General features: G+C 42.2%; 1 protein-coding gene across 3 annotated transcripts in view; it reads right to left on the bottom strand.

Annotated features, from left to right (window-relative positions):
* Nucleotides 1–688: 688 nt before the first annotated feature.
* Nucleotides 689–25404, bottom strand: part of LOC115093599 (E3 ubiquitin-protein ligase MARCH7-like) — a 184058-nt gene continuing 159342 nt past the window's right edge. For 2 of the 3 annotated variants that reach the window (XM_029605579.1, XM_029605581.1), the window contains exon 8: nucleotides 689–1575. In XM_029605579.1, the coding sequence (XP_029461439.1) occupies nucleotides 1523–1575 (53 nt within the window). In that variant the 3' untranslated portion in view covers nucleotides 689–1522. The remainder of the gene's footprint in view (nucleotides 1576–25404) is intronic. The other variant, XM_029605580.1, reaches the window with a different exon arrangement.

Raw genomic sequence — 25404 nt, 5'->3', positions numbered from 1 at the left:
ATAATTATAAGTATGTTTATATCTTTCATTGTCATCTGGCTGTGTATTGAATACCATTCTGCTTTGTAAATTTTTTGTGGACAAATATCTTTTTTTGGGTTGTCTTGTTTGTGATATTGAAAACTCCAATAAAAATTAAAAAAAAAAAATTTATGCACCGAAGCTTTGGAAGGGGTTCCCTGAAGGGGATCAGGATGATCTCAGTATTTTCTTAAGCCCCTGAAGAGATGTTTATTTGGTCAAGCATATGGTTTGAAAGACTACTTCCCCTCCCCCCCCCATTTGCTTTTAGCACTGGCTTCTGCCATTGTTCATTGTCCATTTCTCTTCCATATCAAAAGATCTTCTAGGATTGGCTTGATTGGTTTTTAAAATAAATGTTATGTTTGGTGTTTTCTCTACCCTTCCCATCTTATGACTTTGCCATGTTGAGATTATGAAATGTATGCTTTTTTTAAATTACTTTTCTCCATTAGGATGAATAGTTAAAAGTTATTTTATTATGGATATTATATAAGTTTGGCTATTATATTTAGGCATGTTATTTTGTAATTTATGTTTTGTAAATATTGTACCTCGCTTTGGAAGTTAGAAAGATAAGGCAAGTAATTTTAATTTGTTTTGGGAAATGAGTGATATTGCAAAAACAGAACAGTACATCAAAACTAAAAAAAATAAAACCACAAAGGATTGTGACATTCTCTTTATTCTTTTAACCATAAACAAGTGACATGATTTAAAACACTAGCAAGTGTTTAACAAACATGGTGAGAGATGGGTTTAAAAAAAGGTCTAAACTTGGTTAGAGTTCAATATTCTTATTCAGTGACAGCTGCAGCAAATGCTGACTGCTATATTTTACAGCTGTAATACTCAAAGATGGAACAGTCCAACTGCAAACCAATGCAGATAATCAGCAGCTGCCAGTTCAATTGTACATTTAGAAAAGCATTAACATTTAAGAAGTACCCCACAAGTTTTTATTGCTGAATACCAAATGAATTAACTAAACCCTCTATGAAACCCCATTTGTATCTGCCAACATTTGAAGCAAGCCATTACAAACTAACTGCAACTTAAGGCATGATTTTTTTATATATTTTTTTTTTTAATAAAGAAATTTTTTTTTTTTTTTTTTTTGCCAAACCCACTAGGATCAATATAACACTATAGCTCTTGTGAAAGAGCAGCGTTACAAAAACTGACAATTTCCATAAATATCATTATAGGAATTAAAAATGTACTAACATGAAAAAAATGCTTGCTTAAATTTTGGACCAAGCCAAACAAGGCAAACACCTTATTTCCATAAAGTTAGTTCCATAGTTCTTGCACCTCTATAAATGCATCTTTGATTTTAAATTGCGTTCTTTAGTGCAGCAAGAATCTCAAATTATCAAATCTATGGAATTTCATAAGGAAAATAAGAAAACAAAATACAAATGCATATCTATGATACTTCTGTTACTTTTATTTCAGCTTTTTGTAGTAGTCCTTTGAGGCCTTTTACAGCTTCACGGTGTCAGAAGGTTCTACTGCCATCACTGTCTCCTTCAGAATCATCCTCAGAAGCTGCTAAAATAAAATACAATTCTGAAGAAAAACTTTCAGACTTAATTGTACATTTACAATTTTTCTCATTTTCAAATTAACTGCATTACAATTATCTAAGCAGAGGGCCATTTGTAAAAATATCCTGTAAAAAGGATAAAATATCCAGAGATTTTAAAAGAGGAGTAGAATGAAGAATGGCTTATTGAACATACCACTAAATCAGAGAGCTGTGTAACAAGTTAGAGGAACAAACCCAGGTCATTAAAACCTCGAAGCCATTCAACCCTCAACATATAACGTTTGTGAGACTCATAATGAAGAAGTCTATTCAATCTTTTCATGTTCTGTTGTAAACCACGTACAAATCTCTTCTACCCAGTTATCCATACTGTTGAATCTCTTCTCCAGATAGCTGGAAAAAATTGATATACCTGAAGGTTCATTCTCCAAATATGTTTTAAGCTAAGAAGTGGGAAAAGAACAACTTTATTAAACATATACAAGAAAAACAGAAGGTTGTTGGTTTTTTTTTTTACACGGGTATTTCGATACAACTTAAAGTTGTTCATTAGCATCAGGTATGAGCAAACGGGGGTGGGGGGGCTTGAATAATCCTAAAGGGGGGCACACACTGCTTGCCCAATTGGAGAAGAAATAGAAGCGCTACACTGTAGCATCTCTGTGCTATGAAGGTACTGCAAGCTCAGGAGAAGAAACAGAATATTTATTTAATTCTTTTTTATACCAACATTCATGACAAGTCATATCACATCGGTTTACATCAAACATTAGAAGAAAAGAAAAGAAATTACATTTAACAGGGAGTGATAACTTGGCTGGAGTACAGGAGATCGCTTATTTGAAAGCATAGTAATATCATTGTAAGAATGCCACAGTGGGTCAGGGAGATGAGCTGCTTCTGCTGTGGTGGGCCCAGGTGGGGAGCTACTTTCTCTGCAACAGAACTGGACATGGGAACGGCCACTGTGGTGTTCCACAACCCAGGAAGACTTACAATCCTCAGGGGCCCTAGGCCAGAATTTCCTGTTGCTGCTGGGTCTCTACCCAGGAGAGATCACAGTTGTTGCCCACTAAGGGAAAAGAAGCAGTACAGTTGGAGAGGAATGAGCAAGGAGATCAGAGAGAAAGCTGGGGCGGGGGAAGGGAAAACTCAAAAAGAAACAATAAGGAAATCAAAACATGGGAAAAAATGAGCAACCTAAGTAAAATACAAAAATAGAAAAATTAGTGAAAACCATGGGGGGTGGGAGAGGGGGGAGTTGGGCAGGCTGAGATGGAGTTTTCCTCAGTCCCTAAAAATGTTTGGCTGGCACCTGTTTTTTCCCCAAAACATTTTCTAGTCCTTACCACTACCATTGTGGGATCTGGCCTCTGGGTCTGTCTAGTATGCTTTGGTCTGTGTATATGGTCTATGTCTGCCTGTATGTGCCTCTGTGCCTGGGTGTGGTGTTTGTATCTGTGTGGGGGGTCTGTGTGTGTACTTGCTCCTTTCAACAACTTGGAGAAATAAAATGAGGGCTTTGAGCCATTGGTTAGCAGTGTGGGTGCCTGGTGACTACACTTCATTTATGTGTGTATCACACATACACAAATATATAGTGACCCATTTTGGGGTGGACAGCCAATTGCATGAATGGAAAGGGGTCCACAGTTCAAAAGGTCTTCTATAGCAGGGCTGAGCAAACTATTCTCAGCTATGTCATCCAAATTGTTTGCTGCTGTGAACCTCCTTTTGTGTTACTCTAAAGAAAAGCTATTGCAATTTTAAATTCACATCAGCTTCACACAATGGCAAAGACTCTGATGGATCTCCTGCAAGTGTCCACCCTCCCAAATATATCATGGCATTTATTGCAAAACACAGAACAAACTGTTTTATGTGCTACATGAGTATTTTCAGCAGATAAAATATCAGCTTATATCTGGCACCTACTTTGCTATACAGCACAGAACTGTGGCTCACCTTCAACCTCAATCACAAGGATATTCTCAGTAGCCAGAGTAACCAATATCATGGCATATACAAACATTAATATTTTTTCTTCAAAACTAGAATATACAAAAATTGAGTTTGTATTTTCCAAAAATGTAGAAAAGTGGTGGTCCATTTTTGGCTGTTCAGATGCAGCAACAAATACATGTGACTGACAGAAAATAGAGGTTTACAATTAGATTTTGGGAGACCAGGGTTCAATTCCTGAGGTCAGTTTTGATGCTTGGGCTGCAGAAAGCAGCGTATAAATTTGACACCTAGCATAGACACCGGTGCACATTTACTGAGTTAGGGAGGAAACTATGTGATATATATATATATATATATATATTGAGCTCAGATGTTGAACCCTGGTCTCCCAAAATCTAATTGTAAACCTCCATTTTCTGTCATTCACTACAAGTCAGGCACAAAGGGGAACTAATGTTCTCAGATTGGTCCTGTCACAGAAGACAAAATCTTTATTGCAAAAATTCTTTTATCAGGCTAGCATTAACCTATACATGCTACAAAAATTAGAAACTAAAGTTTGAGCAAAAATAATCTTTGTCGTCTTAATGTCCTGTTCTTCCTGTAGCAATTTAAGGTAATCCCGCTTTAAATATGAAAGAAAATTTCATGTAGAGATTTAAAATAAATAGTAAGAAGAGATGTCTCAGGATCAGGTTTTTGTAATCAAATGTATAGTAAAAAAAGAACAGATTATTCTGTGATACATCATCCACACATTACCATTCTTGGTCAGATTTAAGAACATCAAGAGAAAATGTCTTAAGTATAACAGCTTTGCTTTATTGTTTTAACAGTGTCAAGAAAGCAAGTTTGCTTACCTAAAAACAGTGTTCTCCACAGACAAGTTCAAATCAGTTATAACTTGTAGGTGACTTCATCTTATGGCACCAACATAAATAAACCCAGTTTAAGACTTAGAAAATCAGAACACGGTAGTTGCTCGTGAGACTCTCAGTCTCTTCAGGAGCTCAAGCTTTAGTGACCGTCAATTCTCCAGGGAGGCAGGAGGGTATTAAAAGTATGACTAATTTAAGTTACCATCTACCGAGAACTATTTACAGGCACGCAAACTTGCTCTCTGTCAACCAGCAGGATTAAAATCAGACATTTGTGAGGTACCCAAGCTGAGGGTTGCTTTGTAGAACACCTACTTGTCAGACAACCTGGCAATACAGGTGAAGAATGGATGACTGGGTGAACAGGCTACACAGAACTGCCTGTCCAAAGTTACTGTCTCCCTGGGACATGTTGTAAAAGAACTATAGGTGTGATGTATGAGAGAGCACAGCATGTAATTTGCTTATTCTTCATGCCAAAGTGACTGCCAAAAGAAACTTTCCAGGTCAGAAACTAACTTCACCGAATTGAGAGTTTTGAAGGGAGGTTTAACGAACTGAGTCAGGACCACGCTGAGGTCCCAAGACACTCTATGTTTACAGACCAGATGCGTGGAATGCCACAATCCCTTCATAAAATCTGATCAAGAGTGGAGAAAGACAAACCCCATCCACCCTATATGTTGCAATGGTACAGAAAGACACTTTAATCGGGGTGGGGGGGGGGGGGGGGGAGAGAGAAGGACTGAGGATAGGAAGAAGAGATTTTGGTATAAATTCCTTGAGCCACATAAGGGATCTCGCAGGCAGCCAAGAAAGCAAACAGAATGCTAGGGATTAGGAAAGGATGGAGAATATCAATGTCTCTGTATCACTCCATGGTGCAACTGCACTTTGGGAGTACTGCATATAGTTCTGGTCACCACATTTCAGAAAGCAAAATTGCTTACCTTGTAATAGGTGTTATCCCAGGACAGCAGGATGTAGTCCTCACATATGGGTGACGTCATTGAACGGAGCCCAGGCGGGAAAACTTTGTCAAAGTTTCTAGAAACTTTTGACTGGCCCAGTGAGGCCACTGAGCATGCCCAGCATGCTATGATATTCTCTGCCACAGGTGTCTCTCTTCAGTCTAGTATGTAGCAAAAGCTTTAGCAAAAAGAAAAATAAAAATAGAAGGCCCAACTCCGCGAGGTGGCGGGTGGGTTCTGTGAGGACTACATCCTGCTGTCCTGGGATAACACCTATTACAAGGTAAGCAATTTTGCTTTATCCCAGGACAAGCAGGATGCTAGTCCTCACATATGGGTGAATAGCAAGCTAGAGGCTGAGTCATTGTGTAGTGCTATGTTTTTGTTGAATTAGTCAGCCGAAGATCACAGCAGTTCGGTTGTAGTAGGAGTTGGGTTTAAGCTGGAAACAAGTTCTTTAAGACAGATTGTCCATAGGCTGAATCTTGTCTTCCTTGCTTGTCCAAACAGTAATGAGCTGCAAATGTGTGAAGAGAACTCCATGTTGCTGCTTTACATATGTCAAGTATTGGCACTGAACGATAGTGTGCAACTGAGGTTGACATTGCCCTTACTGCATGTGCTTTTACTCGCCCTTGGAGAGGAAGGCCTGCTTTGTCATAGCAAAACTGTATGCAATCTGCTAACCAGTTGGATAGAGTATGTTTACCCACTGCTTTACCTGGCTTGTTTGGGTCATAGGAAACAAAGAGTTGATTGGATTTCCTATGAACTGCAGTGCGGTTTAAGTAGAAAGACAGAGTACGCTTGCAATCTAAGGTGTGTAAGGCCCCTTTCTCCTTGGTGAGCATGAGGCCGTGGAAAGAAAGTGGGTAAAACTATAGATTGGTTTAAGTGGAATTCCGTAACTACCTTAGGGAGGAATTTAGGATGAGTACGGAGAACCACTCTGTCATGTAAGAACTTAGTGTAGGGTTCATATGTGACTAGTGCTTGTAACTCACTAACCCTTCTAGCTGATGTAATGGCTATGAGGAAGATAGTTTTCCATGTAAGAAATTTCAGGTCACTGGAATCAATGGGTTCAAAGGGAGAACGCATGAGTCTAGATAGAACCAAATTTAGATCCCATTGAGTGACTGGGTGTCTAATTGGTGGTTTAAGAAGAATTAAACCTCTCATAAATCTTCTTACTAGAGGTTGTGTAGAAATAGGTGCATCTGATACCTGATTATGGTACGCTGAAATTGCACTTAAATGTACTCTTACAGATGAAGTTTGTAGACCAGATTCTGAAAGATGGTACAGGTAGTCCAATAAAGACTTTGTGGGGCAAGTGAAAGGATTGATGTCTTTTTGCCTGCACCACAAAGTGTATCTCTTCCATTTGGAAGCGTAGTTCTTCCTTGTGGAAGGTTTACGTGAAGCTATAAGAACTTGGGAAATGTTAGCTGGAAGATTGAGTGGTTGTAAAATCAAGCTTTCAACATCCAAGCCGTCAGGGATAGGGATTGAAGGTTGGGATGGCGCAACAGACCCTGATCCTGAGTTATGAGAGTGGGAGCTACTCCCAGGCGAATGGGATCCCTGACTGAGAGGTCTAGCAATGTGGGAAACCATACTTGTCGAGGACAATATGGGGCTATGAGTATCATGGTCCCCTTGTCCTGTTGTAGCTTCACTAGAGTTTTGGTTATGAGTGGTATCGGAGGATACGCATATAATAGGCCTGAGTTCCAAGGGCGAGCAAAGGCGTCCTTGGATGGCCTGTTCAGGTTGTATAGGCAACAGTAGTTGTCCACTTTGTGATTCAGATGTGATGCAAAGAGGTCTACTGTTGGTTGTCCCCAACGTTGAAATATCCTGGTCACTACTGTAGGATCTAGTGACCATTCGTGTGGTTTGAATTGACAACCGAGTCTGTCCGCCACTACATTGTGAATGCCTGCTAGGTAAGTGGCCTTGAGAAATATGGAGTTTTCCAAGGCCGAACCCCATATCTGAGCTGCCTCTTGACAAAGAAGGTACGAGCCTGTCCCTCCCTGTTTGATGTACCACATGGCTATTGTGTTGTCTGTTTGGATCAGCAGAGTCTTGTTTGAGAGGCAGTCCTTGAAGGCATGTAGAGCATAACGTATAGCTCGAAGTTCCAGGAAATTGATTTGAAATGTTGCTTCGAGCTTTGTCCATGTTCCTTGTGTTTGGAGATTCACCTATGTGAGCTCCCCAACCCAAGGTGGATGCATCTGTAGTCAGAGTTACTTGTGGGACTGGTTGTTGAAAGGGTAGGCCCTTGCACAGATTGTCCTTGCTCACCCACCACAGTAGAGAAGAGCGTAGTTGGTGAGTTACTTGAATTGGAGAATAAAGTGGTTGAATGGCTTGGATCCATTGTGATCTTAAAAGTCCATTGTGTTATTCTCATGGCCAGTCTTGCCATGGGAGTGACATGAACCGTGGAGGCCATGTGGCCTAGTAATGTGAGAAACTGATGAGCTGTTGCTTGTTTCTTGGAGTGAATCGAGCTTGCCAGTAGAGACAGTGTGTTTGCTCGATCTTCTGGTAGAAATGCCTTTGATAGGTTGGTGTTTAAATCTGCTCCTATGAATTGTAGGAGATGGTTTGGAGTTAGATGTGATTTTGGATAATTGATGAGAAATCCCATGGAGTGTAGCAGAGCAATAGTTTTGTTGAGGGACTGTATTGCTCCTTGTTGAGATTGGCTTCTGATGAGCCAATCGTCTAGATATGGGAACACATGTACACCTTGCCTGTGTAGGTGTGCTGTTATTACTGCCAGACATTTGGTGAACACTCTGGGAGCAGAAGCTAGTCCGAATGGCAGTACTCTGTATTGGTAATGTTGAAGGCCCACCTTGAAGCGCAGATACTTGCGATGAGGAGGGTATATTGGTATATGGGCGTAAGCATCTTGAAGATCCAGAGAACAGAGCCAATCTCCTGTTTGAAGAAGTGGTAGCATTGTGCCTAGTGAGACCATCCCGAACCTTTCTTTCTTTAGAAATTTGTTGAGATTTCTGAGGTCTAGGATGGGACGTAGGCCTCCAGTTTTCTTTGGGATGAGGAAATATCTGGAGTAGAATCCTCTGCCCTGCTGAGACCTGGGCACTGGTTGAATGGCCCTGGCTGTCAGAAGGGTGGATAATTCTATTTGTAACTGAATTATTTGGGAATTTTGTCGTGGGTAGGAAGTTGGTGGGAATTCTGGAAGAATTGAGAGAAAATTTAGTTTGTAACCGTGAGCTACAATGGAAAGTGCCCATTGGTCTGTGGTTATGTTTTCCCAATTTGATTGGAAATAGGAAATCCTTCCTCCCACTGGTATGTGTTTGGGGTTTTGGAGGGTGGGTCTGATCTCTGGATGTGTGTTCAAAAACCCGTAGCTGGACCAGTCTGAGGAGGAGGCTGAGCACGAGCTGGTCTTTGTTGTCTGGCCTGAGAGCGCTGGGTAGGCCTAGAAGGTCTAGTTCTGTTTGTAGGCTGATTATAGTACCTTCTTGGCCTGTAATATGGGCGTCTAGGTTCCCTTCGGGGAAAACGTCTAGGGGCCTGGGTGGTTGGTTCTTGAGGCAGTTGTGATAGCTGTCTTAAGGTCTCCGTGTGATCCTTAAGTTGTTGGACAGCATCCTGTACCTTCTCTCCAAACAAGTTATCCCCACGGCATGGCAGATCTACTAGCTTGTCTTGTACTTCAGGCCTGAGATCTGATGCCTTCAACCAGGCCCATCTTCTTGCTGTAATGCCAGCTGCTGCTGTTCTTGAGGCTGTGTCAAAGTTGTCATAAGCAGCCCTTACCTCCTGTTTCCCAGCCTCGAGGCCTTTTGTGATAATGGATTGTGCAGATTCTTGAAACTGCTCTGGGAGAGCAGTTTCAAGAATCTGCAAGAATTTGTGAGGTGCTCCATTTGCTTCCAGAGATCCCTTTGGTACTGTGTCATGTACAGTTGCTAGGCAGAGATTCTGGAAGATAAAAGTGCACCTTGGTACACTTTTTTACCTAGGGAGTCCAGAAAACGATGATCCTTCCCTGGAGGAGCTGAAGAATGTGGACGTACCCTTTTAGATTTTCTCTGGGCATAAGAACATAAGAACATAAGAAAATGCCATACTGGGTCAGACCAAGGGTCCATCAAGCCCAGCATCCTGTTTCCAACAGTGGCCAATCCAGGCCATAAGAACCTGGCAAGTACCCAAAAAATAAGTCTATTCCATGTAACCATTGCTAATGGCAGTGGCTATTCTCTAAGTGAACTTAATAGCAGGTAATGGACTTCTCCTCCAAGAACTTATCCAATCCTTTTTTAAACACAGCTATACTAACTGCACGGACCACATTCTCTGGCAACAAATTCCAGAGTTTAATTGTGCGTTGAGTAAAAAAGAACTTTCTCCGACTAGTTTTAAATGTGCCCCAAGCTAACTTCATGGAGTGCCCCCTAGTCTTTCTACTATCCGAAAGAGTAAATAACCGATTCACATCTACCCGTTCTAGACCTCTCATGATTTTAAACACCTCTATCATATCCCCCCTCAGTCGTCTCTTCTCCAAGCTGAAGAGTCCTAACCTCTTTAGTCTTTCCTCATAGGGGAGTTGTTCCATTCCCCTTATCATTTTGGTAGCCCTTCTCTGTACCTTCTCCATCGTAATTATATCTTTTTTGAGATGCGGCGACCAGAATTGTACACAGTATTCAAGGTGCGGTCTCACCATGGAGCGATACAGAGGCATTATGACTTTCCGTTTTATTCATCATTCCTTTTCTAATAATTCCCAACATTCTGTTTGCTTTTTTGACTGCCGCAGCACACTGCACCGACGATTTCAATGTGTTATCCACTATGATACCTAGATCTCTTTCTTGGGTTGTAGCACCTCATATGGAACCCAACATTGTGTAATTATAGCATGGGTTATTTTTCCCTATATGCATCACCTTGCACTTATCCACATTAAATTTCATCTGCCATTTGGATGCCCAATTTTCCAGTCTCACAAGGTCTTCCTGCAATTTATCACAATCTGCTTGTGATTTAACTAATCTGAACAATTTTGTGTCATCTGCAAATTTGATTATCTCACTCATCGTATTTCTTTCCAGATCATTTATAAATATATTGAAAAGTAAGGGTCCCAATACAGATCCCTGAGGCACTCCACTGTCCACTCCCTTCCACTGAGAAAATTGCCCATTCAATCCTACTCTGTTTCCTGTCTTTTAGCCAGTTTGCAATCCACGAAAGGACATCGCCACCTATCCCATGACTTTTTACTTTTCCTAGAAGCCTCTCATGAGGAACTTTGTCAAATGCCTTCTGAAAATCCAAGTATACTATATCTACCGGTTCACCTTTATCCACATGTTTATTAACTCCTTCAAAAAAGTGAAGCAGATTTGTGAGGCAAGACTTGCCCTGGGTAAAGCCATGCTGACTTTGTTCCATTAAACCATGTATTTCTATATGTTCTGTGATTTTGATGTTTAGAACACTTTCCACTATTTTTCCTGGCACTGAAGTCAGGCTAACCGGTCTGTAGTTTCCCGGATCGCCCCTGGAGCCTTTTTTAAATATTGGGGTTACATTTGCTATCCTCCAGTCTTCAGGTACAATGGATGATTTTAATGATAAGTTACAAATTTTTACTAATAGGTCTGAAATTTCATTTTTTAGTTCCTTCAGAACTCTGGGGTGTATACCATCCGGTCCAGGTGATTTACTACTCTTCAGTTTGTCAATCAGGCCTACCACATCTTCTAGGTTCACCATGATTTGATTCAGTCCATCTGAATTATTACCCATGAAAACCTTCTCCATTACGGGTACCTCCCCAACATCCTCTTCAGTAAACACCAAAGCAAAGAAATCATTTAATCTTTCCGCGATGGCCTTATCTTCTCTAAGTGCCCCTTTAACCCCTCGATCATCTAATGGTCCAACTGACTCCCTCACAGGCTTTCTGCTTCGGAAATATTTTAAAAAGTTTTTACTGTGAGTTTTTGCCTCTACAGCCAACTTCTTTTCAAATTCTCTCTTAGCCTGTCTTATCAATGTCTTACATTTAACTTGCCAATGTTTATGCTTTATCCTATTTTCTTCTGTTGGATCCTTCTTCCAATTTTTGAATGAAGATCTTTTGGCTAAAATAGCTTCTTTCACCTCCCCTTTTAACCATGCTGGTAATCGTTTTGCCTTCTTTCCACCTTTCTTAATGTGTGGAATACATCTGGACTGTGCTTCTAGAATGGTATTTTTTAACAATGACCACGCCTCTTGGACATTTTTTTACTTTTGTAGCTGCTCCTTTCAGTTTTTTTCTAACAATTTTTCTCATTTTATCAAAGTTTCCCTTTTGAAAGTTTAGCACGAGAGCCTTGGATTTGCACACTGTTCCTTTTCCAGTCATTAAATCAAATTTGATCATATTATGATCAATATTGCCAAGCGGCCCCACCACCGTTACACCTCTCTCACCAAGTCCTGTGCTCCACTGAGAATTAGATCTAAAATTGCTCCCTCTCGTTGGTTCCTGAACCAATTGCTCCATAAAGCTATCATTTATTCCATCCAGGAACGTTATCTCTCTAGCGTGACCCGATGATACATTTACCCAGTCTATATTGGGGTAATTGAAGTCTCCCATTATTACTGCAGATTCTACTACCACAGATTGATGTGGTAGCTGTGCCTTTTGAAAGCCTGGTGCCTGCTGCACCAGGTAGGTAGTGTCTAGACGCTTATTGACTGCTGGAACAGTGCATGGGTGTTCCCACACTCATTGCTGTAGATCCAATAGGACTTCATGGATGGGGATTGCCAGAACTTGTTTTGGCGGGTCCACGAATTGCAGCACCTCTAAGGTATGCTGTCTTGAATCATCTTCTGATGAGAGTTTAAATGGAATTGTATCCGCCATCTCTTGGACAAAACTTGAAAAAGATAAGTCCTCAGGTGGTGACCTTTTCCTTTCTTCAGGAGGTGATGGTTCGGACATGAACTCTTCAGAAGAAGTATCTGATCCTGGATCATCCCAAGAATCTTCTTCCTCTGGCTGTTAAGGAGTTCTTGGGATTTTCCTTGTAAAAACACCTGATGGCCCAGGTAATGGGTCATCGATGGATATTGTAGGAGGAGTCACTTCCATGGCTTTTTGAGGAGCTGTGTCGACAAGTTTGTGATATTTTTTGAAAAGGCGTTGAAAAAGTGCCAATTCTTGAGAATCACTAGTGTCCTGCTCTGTTATTGTCGAGGGAAGAATGGGTGTCCTCGATGAAGCTGTCAAGGGTGGTGCCCTTGGTGTCGAGTCCGTCGCCGGTGGTAACATGGAAGATATCACTGGAATTTGTGCATATATCGACGTCGATGACGTTATGATCTTCGGTGTCTACGTCGAGTCTGTGTGTACCGTCAGGGTCAAGAATGGCCCCGGCATCGGTGTGCCCACCGGCATCGGCAAATTTGCCGGCATCGATGTGGAAATCATCGGCATCGACAATGAAGTCGGCATTGTAAACTGTTCTTTGAAAGCCTGAGAAATCGCTTGTCGGATGAAATCAGACAATTCCGGCCGCACAACCGTTGAAATCAGAGCGGCTGTGGGCGGTGGCGCAGACTGAGGTACCAGTTCCTGACACGTAGTTTGTATTGGATCTGGTGTCATCAATGGAGTCGAGGTAGGCCGAGGCGTGGAAGACTCCGACGTTTCCTGTGTTCTAGGCCGCTTAGCTGTCGAGGGCTGCTGGGAAGCAGAGTCAGACAACGGGGGGCTTCTGTGTCGATGTCGATGTTTGACTTCGATTTTTCGGACGATTTTGGTGACGTCGAAGACGAGGAAAGAGAGGAATGATCCCCCGACGGTCCCGGGCGAGGTTTTTTAAGTATCACTCGCTTAGTCGCTCCAGCCGGAGACGACCTCAACGACTGCGACGGGGAAGGTATAAGTTGCAGGCTGAATAAATGTTCCATTTTTTTCAAGCCTGGTTTTCCTCGATTTCGGCGTCATTTCTGCACATTGCAGACAATTCTGTACATCATGTTTGTCACCCAAACACATCACACATTCGGTGTGCGGATCTGTGAGTGACATTTTCCTAGCACAAACAGGACATTTTTTAAATCCTGTCGACATTTCTATCGAATGACGGCCGTCGATTCGACTGAGGTAAATTTTCCTACTCTCCGAAAATTAAATTCGAGACTGGGTTACTTACCGGCCGGTAAGGAGAGACCCCGAGAGAGTTTGTCAGAGAGAATATCACGTTTTATAGACTAAATAGTCACAAGAAGGTTGAGAAAAAAACTCAACGGCTCCGGTTCCGCGATGCTGGCTGCAGCGCGGAAAAAACGAAGACTGAAGAGAGACACCTGTGGCAGAGAATATCATAGCATGCTGGGCATGCTCAGTGGCCTCACTGGGCCAGTCAAAAGTTTCTAGAAACTTTGACAGAAAGTTTTCCCGCCTGGGCTCCATTCAATGACGTCACCCATATGTGAGGACTAGCATCCTGCTTGTCCTGGGATAAATGATGTATTGGAATTAGAAAAGGTACAGATAAGGGCAAAATGTTAAGAGTGGAACAATTCCCTGTAAGGAAATTCTAAAGAAGATAGGGCTCTTCAGTTTGGAGAAGAGATGGCTGAGGAGAGATATGATAGGGGTCTGTGCAATGATGAGTGGGGGTGGAACGGGTAAACGCAAATCTGTTAACTCTTTCAAAAAGTACAATGACTAGGGTACAGCCAATGAAGTTACTAGGTGATACGTAGACAAATAGGAGAAAATATGTTTTTACTCACATAATTTAACTGTGGCGTTCATTGCTAGAGGATGTGGTGAAAGTTGTTAGTGTAGCTGGGTTTAAAAAAGGTTTAGACAGTTCCTGGAAGATAAGCGCATAAATCGTTAAGGTGGATGGGGAAATCTTCTGCTTATCCTGGGATAAGCAGCACTGAATCTATTGAACTTTTGGGATTTTGCCAGGTACTTGTGATCTGGATTGGCCACTGTTGGAATCAAGATACTGGGCTTGATGGATCTTTGGTCTGACCCAGTATGGCAAATCTTATGTTCTTATGGCTGGTCCCACACCATACAGAGAACCTCTTCCATTGAAACCACATGATTTTCTGGTTTATTTTATTTTAATTTATTTATTTAAAAGTTTTTATATACCGTCATTAAGTTATTTACCATCATAAAGGTTTACAATAGGGCACATATATAAAAAAATAGATACTTTTCCTAGAGGGTGCCAATATTATCCAGTAACAAATACACATTAAGTACTATTTGGTTTATGACATGGAATTTACACTGAGGAAATTCTCATGCGAGAGTATATGTTTTGCTATTCAACCTGTCTGTTTGTGGACTACGATTATCTGAGGGATAAAATAATTTCCAGGTAGTATCTGGAGATTGTGTGCTGGGTGCTCTTTATCTGCTTATCCTTATTTATTTGCTTGCGTCGTTTTCTTTATCGAAGGCTTGTTTGAAGAGCCAGGTTTTGAGGTTTATTTTAAAAAGTTTGATTTCTCTGAAGTCTTAGATCAAGGGGCATAGTGTTCCATAATATGGGACCGGCCAGAGACAGGGCACGTTCCCTAACCTGGGTTAGTCAATGGTTAAGAGGGCTTTGTTTGCTGATCTTAAATTCCTATGTGGAACGTGTACTTGAAGTGCTGTGTTCAGCCATTCTGCTTTTTCGTCATGGATAAATTTGTGCAAGTGCTTTGAACTGAACTCTTTGTTCTATGGGTAGCCAATGTAGTTCGGCTAGTGTATCTGTGATGTGAACTTTTTTACTTTTTGCAGTGAGAATTCTAGCTGTGGAGTTTTGTAATATTTGCAGTGGTCTTACGGTACTGTAAGGTAAACCAAGTAGTAATGCATTGCAGTAGTCATGCTTGCAAACATCAGTGATTGAAGCACTGTGCGAAAGTTTGGCAGCGACAGTAATGGTTTAAGTTTTCTAAGTACCATAAGTTCAGCATACCCTTCTTTAACTTTTAGTGTTATGTGCTGTTTGAAGTTTAGCTCTGTGTCAATTACTACTCAGAGGTTGCATACCTTCTCGGCTAATTCACTTTTTTTTTTTGTTGCGGTTGAGAATTATTGGAATTTGTGTAATGTTTATGCTTTCTAAGTGTATGAATTCAGTTTTATTGATGTTGATTTTCAGCTCCATTTGGTTTAGTAGTTTTATTATGTCTAGATACATAATGGCTAAACTTATTGTTTTTTCAATGGTGTCCTCTATTGGTAGGATTAATTGAATGTCATCAGCATAAACAATGTATGATTCCTAGTCCTGCAAGGAGATGGCATAGTGGAAGTAGATATATGTTAGAGTAGCTGAAAGTGCCGATCCTTGTGAAACTCCTGTTTTTAGGGTTATTTTTTCAAATAGAGTGTTAAAAGAATTTCAGTGCTGTAGAGTTTACAGAAACCATGTTGTGATGGGTAAAGGATATTGTTATTATCTAAGTGCTCAGATTGTTGATTTTGCACTGTTTTTTCAATTTTGGCATTAGAGGTAGGTTGGAGACTGGCCTATAGTTCGTTAGTGTTAAGGGGGTCCGTGTTTTTTTTTCTTTAATATTGGTTTGATGATTGCTCCTTTCAGTATTTCTGGCATGTGACCTTCTAGGGAGGAGTTTATAATTTTTGCAATAGTTGGAGCGGTGATGTCAGGAAACTTATTTCTAATATGGGTAATGTATCTATTTTATGTGGGGCGGAGTTAAGTTGTCTAAGCATGTTCTCGACCTCAATGTTAGTTATCTCATCGAATTTGGACCATTGTGTCACATCTTTTACACATTTTAAACTCTTGTTTGGGTGTCTTTGGTATTTTGGTTCACGGGTTCTCAATTTTATCATTAAAAAATCTAGCTATGTCATTGCTTCTGTTTTCGGGTAAGTTATCTGGGGAGTTTGTAGTATCTTTGGTGAGACTGACTATTTTGAAAAGGGTTCAAGAATTCCCAGCTGAAATAGACAAATCCTCCACCTCCTTGGGAAGGAGTAGGCATGAGAATACTGTGGGGGTTCATCAATGGCATGAGGACAAGTGATGTCAGTTTTGGGTGTAGATTTTTCCACTGTCCTAGGTGATGAGAGTTGGACACACATCCAGGTGAACTGCATTATGAACTGACAGACTGAAGAGGTAAGGGTACCATACCTGCCATGGCCAAGCTGGATCACCCTCTCCTTGCCCAAATTACTTTCTGGATAATTCTGGCAATGAAAGGAATTGGTGGATATGCTTAGACATTCCAGCTTAGCACAAAAATATATGGAGCTGATGTATGAAGCAGAACTTCAGCCTTTCAGTTGTCCAATGTGAATACATCAATTGTTGGCATTCCCCAACACCACAACAAGACATTCACAACTACTTGATCTAAAGACCACTTGTGGGGCTAAAGAGCTATGTTAAGAGTTCACAGTATTCTGAATCCCCGGTAATTAGGTTGCCTAAAGATGCATGCTGTAATGACCATCACACAATCAGATTCAGATGAATCAGAGGAACCACATGTACTATCCTGTGCCATGTGAACAAGGAAGACAATGGCTGACCTTACTAATCTCTAGTCCTGCTGCTGAAGGGACCTCATGAGGCCCAAAAGAACTCTAGCTCTCTTTCTCAGTAGATAGAAATGCCTTCTCCTTAAGTGACTCTATCCAGACTCCTTATGAGCTGGGTCCTCTAGGATGGTATTAAGTTGGATTTTAAGAAATTGACCAGGAAGCACAGGGCCTGGAGAAGCTTGATTGTTGGAGGGACATGACACCTGACAAGGATGACCTAGTCACCAATTGAGGTATATATACATGCATATCCTGAGGATACATAGAATAATATCACGTAAATCAGAGGTTAACGAAACATTGTCCTGATTATTCTTTATTCATAACATGACTTTACATCAACAGTTTATTATTGCAACCGGACCTTATATACCTCATTTACATACAATATTTATTACACTAAGGAAATATTGTCTCCATCATTTACAAATATAATACCCCCAAAAACTCCCCATTCATGCTTGATCCTCATTCACCACACCTCACACATTACCCATCCCATTGCCAATCCCCCTATTAAAACATAATAAAAATTGTGTTTGTCTCAAGATACAGCAAAATTGCTTACCTTGTAATAGGTGTTATCCCAGGACAGCAGGATGTAGTCCTCACATATGGGTGACATCAATGATGGAGCCCTATTGCGGAAAACTGTCAGTTTCTAGAAACTTTTGACTGGCACACTCAGCATGCCCAGCATGCCATGTTATTCTCTGCCACAGGGGTCTCCCTTCAGTCTCGTATGTAGCAATAAGCTTTAGCAAAAATAAAATAAAACGTATTGGACCCAACTCTGCGGGGTGGCAGGTGGGTTTCGTGAGGACTACATCCTGCTGTCCTGGGATAACACCTATTACAAGGTAAGCAATTTTGCTTTATCCCAGGACAAGCAGGATGCTAGTCCTCACATATGGGTGATTAGCAAGCTATAGAGGCTGAGTCATTTTGTAGTGAAGCAACACTGAAGTATTGTTGGTGAAAATGAGGCAGCCAAAGATGTAGAAGGAGTTGGGATTATACTGGAAACAAGTTCTTTAAGACAGATTGTCCATAGGCTGAATCTTGTTGTCCTTCTTTGTCTAAACAGTAATGAGCTGCAAAGGTGTGAAGAGAACTCCATGTTGCTGCTTTACATATGTCAAGAATTGGCACTGAATTATAGTGTGCTACCGAGGTTGACATTGCTCTTACTGAATGTGCCTTTACTCGCCCTTGTAGAGGAAGGCCTGCTTTTTCATAGCAAAATTGTATGCAATCTGCTAGCCAATTGGATAGAGTATGTTTACCCACTGCCTTACCCGGTTTGTTTGGATCATAAGACACAAAAGTGTTGAGTGGATTTCCTGTGGACTGCAGTGCAGTCTAAGTAAAATGCTAGCGCGCGCTACAGTCCAAGGTATGTAATGCCCATTCTCCTTGGTGAGAATGAGGCCTTGGAAAGAATGTGGGTAAAACTATGGATTGGTTCAAGTGGAATTCCGTAACTACCTTGGGGAGGAATTTTGGATGTGTTCGGAGAACCACTCTGTCATGTAGGAATTTTGTATAGGGTGAGTTACAAGTGCTTGTAACTCACTAACCCTTCTAGCTGATGTAATGGCTATAAGGAAGATAGTCTTCCATGTGAGAAATTTAAGATCACAGGAAGTCATGGGTTCAAAAGGAGAAAGCATGAGTCTTGTTAAGACCAGATTAAGGTCCCATTCTGTGACTGGTGGCCGAATTGGTGGCTTAAGTTGAGTTAAACCTCTCATAAACCTACTAACAAGAGGTAGTATGGATATTGGTGCATCTCCCATCTTGTTATGGTAAGCTGAGATTGAACTTAGGTATACTCTGACAGATTTAGTCTGGAGACCAGAGTCCGACAGATGGCATAAATAGTCCAGCAGAGAAGTTGTGGGGCAGGAGAAAGGGTTAATGTTCTTTTGCATGCACCACAAAGTAAACCTTTTCCATTTCGAAGAATAATTCTTTCGAGTTGAAGGTTTGCGTGAAGCTAAAAGCACTTGAGATACATTGGTTGAAAGATTGAGTGGTTGTAAAATTAAGCTTTCAACATCCATGCTGTCAGGGATAGGGATTGAAGGTTGGGATGGCGCAACAGACCCTGATGATCCTGAGTTATGAGATTGGGAACTACACCCAGGCAAACTGGTTCTCTGATCGAGGGGTCTAGAAGTGTGGGAAACCATATTTGTCGAGGCCAATACGGGGCTATGAGTATCATGGACCCCTTGTCCTGTTGTAGCTTCACTAGAGTTTTGGTTATGAGCAGTATCTGAGGATACACGTATAGAAGACCTGAGTTCCAAGGGCGAGCAAAGGCGTCCTGGTGTTTCTGTTTGTGCAGAGCGCACAACCTGTCCACTTTGTGATTCAGGTGTGACGCAAAGAGGTCTATTGTTGGTTGCCCCCAACGTTGAAATATCCTGGTCACTATTAAGAGATCCAGGGACCATTCGTGTGGTTGGAACTGATGACAGACGATCTGCCACTGCGTTGTGAATGCCTGCCAGATAAGTGGCCCGGAGAAACATTGAGTGTGTCAGGGCCCAGTCCTAAATCTGTGCAGCTTCTTGACAAAGGAGATACGAGCCGATACCTCCCTGTTTTTTTGTTGTACCACATGGCTATCCACTTGTAGATGGATTATGTGATTTTCACTTACTGGAAGAGGTTTTGGAGGAGAATCTCTTGGAATTGAGACAAAATTGAGTTGGTATCCTCAAGATATTATTGCGAGTACCCATTGGTCTGTTATTTGTATTCAATGGTTGAAAAAGGAGGATACTCTGCCTCCTACCGGTAGATCTGGTTGAGGGTTGTAGAGATGGCTTTGGTCTCTGGTGATTGCCTCAAAAGCCTGCAGCCGGTCCCGTCTGCAGCGGAGGTTGAGGCCTAGCCGCTCTAGGTTGCCTGAACTGAGATCTTTGCTACGGCCTAAAAGATCTGCCTCTTGATGCTGGAGGGTAATAACGCCTCTGTCTATAGAAGGGTCGTCAAGATTCCTTCCTTGGAGGTCGGCGAGATGGTGTAGCAGAATCCTGTGGAACTGACGACAGTTGGCGCAGGGTTTCTGTGTGTTCCGTTAATTGTGCTACAGCATCCTGTACCTTAGAGCCAAAAAGGTTGTCACCCACACATGGCAAATCAACCAATTTTTCTTGGACCTCAGGCCTGAGGTCTGAGGCCTTAAGCCATGCCCAGTGACGCGCACTTATACCAGAGACTGCTACTCTGGAGGCCATTTCAAAATTATCATAAGCGGCTCTGACTTCGTGCTTGCCAGCTTCAAGTCCTTTGTGTATGATTGCTTGGGCTGCTTCTTGATATTGCTGTGGTAACAAATTTGAAAAATCTTGCATCTGTTTCCACAGGTTTCTCTGATATTGCGTCATGTATAACTGATATGATGATATTCTTGTGTTTAGCATGGCTCCCTGATAAATTTTCCTGCCCAGGGAATCCAAGAATAGATGATCCTTGCCTGGAGGAGTGGAGGAATGAGGCTTTATCCGTTTAGATTTCTTTTGTGTAGACTCAACTGATTGATGTGGCAGTTGTGCTTTCTGGTAGCCGGGGACAGATTGTACCAAATAAGTGGTGTCCACTCTCATATTTATGGCTGGTACTGAGCATGGGTGCTCCCAGAGTCTGTGCTTTAAGTCTAGGAGGACTTCGTGGACAGGTATAGCCAAGACTTGTTTTGGAGAGTCCACGAATTGGAGGACCTCCAGTGTTTGCTGGCTTGTGTCCTCTTCAGCTACCAAACGGTATGGTGTCTGCCATATCCTGAACAAAAGTTGTAAAGGATAAATCCTCCGGTGGAGATTTCTTTCGTTCTTCTGGAGGAGAAGGATCAGACATAAATCCTTCAGAAGAAGTGTCTGTATGCCTGTCGTCCCAGGTATCATACGGGTCATCCTGATGTGGAGACATTGGAGAAGACCTTGGTGGACGAGAAAGCCCTGAAGGACCTGGCTGTGGATCATCTAAAGGTATCCGTCCAGGGACGACTTCTTGTGGCTTGGATGGCGTCGATGGAAGAGCACTGATTATTTCATCGAATTTGTTCATTAGAAGCTGGAACACTGCAAACTCCGGATGCCCTGGAGCCCCAGGTGACATCGGCATCGATGGCCACCTCGGTATAGACTTCGGTTGTGGCACCGGCATCGGTGCGGGCACCGGCATAGATGTCTGCTGATCCTTCAATGCTTGAAGCACCGCTTGACGGATGAAATCCATCAATTCCTCCGTGATAGCTGGTGCAGGCAGAGCAGCTACACATGGTGGCGGTGGATGTGTCGATGGTCCTTCCACAGGGCCCTGTGGAGGTTCGACGATCGGTGCTTCGATATGGGGTGAAGGCCTCGGCGTCTAAGGTACCGGTGTTTCCTGGAATCTAGGCCGTTTCGTGGTCGGTTCCTCCGGAGAGAGAAGTGCCTCTGGTATCGATGGGTGTCGGTGCTGATGGCAATGCTTCGGACGGTGTTCAGTCGCTGACTTCGTCGATGCTATCGATAGTGTCGGCGATGAATGATCCCCCGAGCCTTCCGGACGACGCTTTTTCAGTATTAGACGTTTAGAGACTCTGGCCGGAGACGACTGAGTCTATGTATTTATTTATTTTATTTATTTAATGTCTTTTTTATACCGATAACCGTTCACACATCGTATCGGTTTACAGTTAAACAGGAACCATTGGGCAGAACCCTTACATATAACATTGCAAACAGGTTAACTTTTGGGCAGGGCCCTTACATAAAATTGAGAACAGCAAAATCACTATATACATATCACCAAAACTATATACAATGTAATGGACATTGTCCGATTACAGTTGGAACATTTTTTAAATCCCCAGGCCATATTTTTTCACAGACAGCAGTCGATGAAAATGAGAAAACGTGAGAGAAAAAAATTTTACTCAAAGAGTATAAGAGACCAAATTTACTCACCAGCCGGTGGTAACATGAGAGACCCCGATATGGAAGAGAATAATGCTTTTTTTAAATCTGATTTTTAGTCAAACAGAAAAAACTCACACAGGCTCCTGCTCCGCAACGCCAACAGCAGCGTGGAAAAATGAAGACTGAAGGGAGACCCCTGTGGCAGAGAATATCATGGCATGCTGGGCATGCAAAGTGGGCTTGAGTGCCAGTCAAAAGTTTCTAGAAACTTTGACAAAGTTTTCCGCAATAGGGCTCCATCAATGATGTCACCCATATGGGAGGACTAGCATCCTGCTTGTCCTGGGATAAAATGTGTTATGACTAAAGCATAATAAATATTGTATGTAAATGAGGTATATAAGGTCCGGTCGCAATAACAAACAACTGTTGATGTAAAGTCATGTTATGAATAAAGGATAATGAGGACAATATGTTTCGTTAACCTCTGATTTATGTGATATTATTCTAGTCACCAATTGGCCAGGTAAAGCAACAGACTCCCTACCTCCGGCTCTGTGCAGCCCGACTACCAAACACTTCGTGAACACTCTGTTGAGAGGATGAACAGAAGCACTCTGTACTAGTAGTGCACCCACCCCCACCCAAACAAACCCACAAGTATCTCTGATGAACAGGATTAATGAGAACCAGCAGAAAGCGTCTTTCAAATTCAATGCATGCATCCAGTCCTGTGGGTGAACGAAGGGAAGTGATTTCAGTAGAGGTTTTTAGTTTTCTGTTGTGCTGTAAGCTGTATGTGGGGCTAGCTAAATTAAGCTAAACAAACAAAATCTCCCATCTAGATACTTTTTTTTTGCTGCGGTCCTTTCTCTGGGTTGCTGCTTGAATTTTGGGCTTGCTGGTTAGGTCAAAATATATTTGCTATTAATATTTAAAAATCCAAATCTGTGATTCATTGGAGTACCCAGAAAACTGGTTTCTACTAGATAACTGGGGGAGGGTTGAGCTAGAGCTACCTGGTTGGGGGCAGAATTCCTAAGCACATGATGCTCTGGATGGGAGACTGACCAGGGGCATTTTACAAGAGTTCTACATCAGATAAGCTTAAGAATACATAATCTAACTATTTAGTAATCTCAGGCTTCAGCTGTCTGAAATTAACATGGAGCTGATTCATCTAAGGGAGGAACTGACTACTATAAGTAGAGAGTTAGTGGATGCACTGCAAGGGGCTCTCTTCAAACAAATGGTAATGGAACCCTTGAGGGAGGGTGTTATACTTGACCTAGTGTGCAGTAACGGGGAGATTGTCTCTGTCTGGGTGGGTGCCCACCTCAACACCAGTGGTCAAACAATATGGTTTGACATCCCAAATAAGACATGGAGAAATTACACAAAGATCCACATTTTGTGTTTCAAAAATATGGACTTTGTCGAAATGGGGACACACCTGGAGGTAGCACTAGAAAACTGGGAGAAAATGGGAGAGGTGGAACAGTGGGCCAAACTAAAAGGAACAATTACAAAAGCAACAAATCTATGAGAGAAAAATAAACAAGAGTAAGAGAAAAGCAAGTTTGCTTACCGTAAACGGTGTTTCCATAGATAGCAGGGCTGAATTCGCCATGCTGTCATGGGAGTCCCAAGCTCCCAGTCACACAATTAATTTATCCACTGCATGATGTATACCTGTGGTAGTCACTTGTTTTAAGTAGGCAATGTGTGTAGAATCGCCTGTCCCAGCTTCGCATCCCCTGCTGACTGTCTATGCAGTAATGAGAAGTGAACGTATGGAGTGACGACCATGTGGCCGCCTTGCAAATGTCCACTGGTTGCACATTTCTAAGATGTACTATGGAGGTAGCCATGGCTCGAACTTGATGAGCTCGTGGGAGCGAAGGGAGTCGTAAGTCTTGCTTGTTGTAACAAAACTGAATACATTGTACAATCCAGCTGGAGTTGGTTCTTTTAGCCACCAGTAATCCCGGGGCATTTGGGTTGAAGGAGACGAACAGCTGAGATACACAATTTGTAGAGTGTTTTTTTCATTTGTAATATGCCAACGCTCGCTTACAGTCTAGGGTGTGCAACAAACGTTCCCTGTCATTAGAATGAGGTTTTGGGAAAAAGGTGGGCAACTCTATTGCTTGGTTGAGGTGAAATGCCAAAATTACCTTTGGAAGGAAGGTTGGATGCGGTCGGAGGATCACTTTATTGTGATAGAACTGTAGATATGGGTCGTAATGGACTAGTGCTTGTAGTTCACTAACCCTACGTGAAGATGTTACTGCTACCAAAAATACCACTTTCCAGGTGAGGTATTTTATATGTGCTGAATCCATGGGCTCGAAGGGTGGTAGCATGAGTTGTTCAAGTAGTACGTTGAGGTTCCATGGAACCGGTGGTTTAGCTACTGGCGGTCGAAGATGCATTAAACCCCTGATGAATCTGGATAACAAGGGATGTTCAGCAAATAGAGTGATTATTAATCGGCCTGTGATATGCCGAAATCGCGCTGAGATGAACTCGTATAGATGTTGCTAACCTGGCCAGGTATAGGGAATGGAGATAATCCAATAAGAGGATTGGCAAACAGTCTATGGGTGGAATACCTTTTGCTGTACACCAGTTGGAATAGCGTTTCCATTTAAAAGTATAACTTCGCCTGGTAGATGGCTTTCTGGATTCTAGAAGTATTGCTTGTGCTACTGCAGAAACCCCCTGTGCCGTTAATAGTGTCTGCTCAATCTCCATGCAGTCAGATGGAGGGAGGCATGGAGTGGACGAATGAGCACTCCCCCTTCCTGAAGTAGAAGATCTGGGCGGTTTGGTAAGTGAATTGGAGGTGCGATCGACAGACTTAAGATAACTGTACCATGGTTGTCTGGGCCATGCTGGAGCAATGAGGATCAATTGGCTGTTGTCAGATATGCATTTTTGAATTGTTCTGGTGATTAGTGGAATCAGTGGGAAGGCATATAGGAGATTGGACTTCCATGGAATAAGGAAGGCGTCCTGAGCGAGTTGTGAGGCTCTTTCGAATCGAGCAAAATTGTGGAAGCTGTGTGTTCGCTTTTGTGGCAAACCGATCTATTTTCAGAGTTCCCCAACGAGCGAAGATAGTCTGTACCACTTCTGGGTTGAGCGACCATTCGTGCGGGTGAAAAATGAGACAACCTGTCCGCTCTGATGTTTGCTATTCTTGGCAGGTAAGTTGCTTGTAGATGCAAGTGTCTGTGTGCATGGTGAAAGATTTGTAGGGCTTCTCTGCAGAAGGGCCATGAACCGGACCCGCCTTGCTTGTTTGTTTATGTAAAACATTGCCACTTGGTTGGCCGTATATATCATGACTAGTTGACCTTGAAGACACTTCTGAAAGGTTTTTAGGGCATTGCATATCGCTCTGAGTTCCAGTAGATTGATCTGCAGGGTCTGTTCGGTTAGTGACCATAGGCCATGCGTTTCCCATAGGTCGAGATGA

The sequence above is a fragment of the Rhinatrema bivittatum genome, chromosome 6, assembly GCF_901001135.1.
Source record: "Rhinatrema bivittatum chromosome 6, aRhiBiv1.1, whole genome shotgun sequence".
Taxonomy (NCBI): domain Eukaryota; kingdom Metazoa; phylum Chordata; class Amphibia; order Gymnophiona; family Rhinatrematidae; genus Rhinatrema; species Rhinatrema bivittatum.
This window is presented reverse-complemented; position numbering and strand designations above follow the sequence as displayed.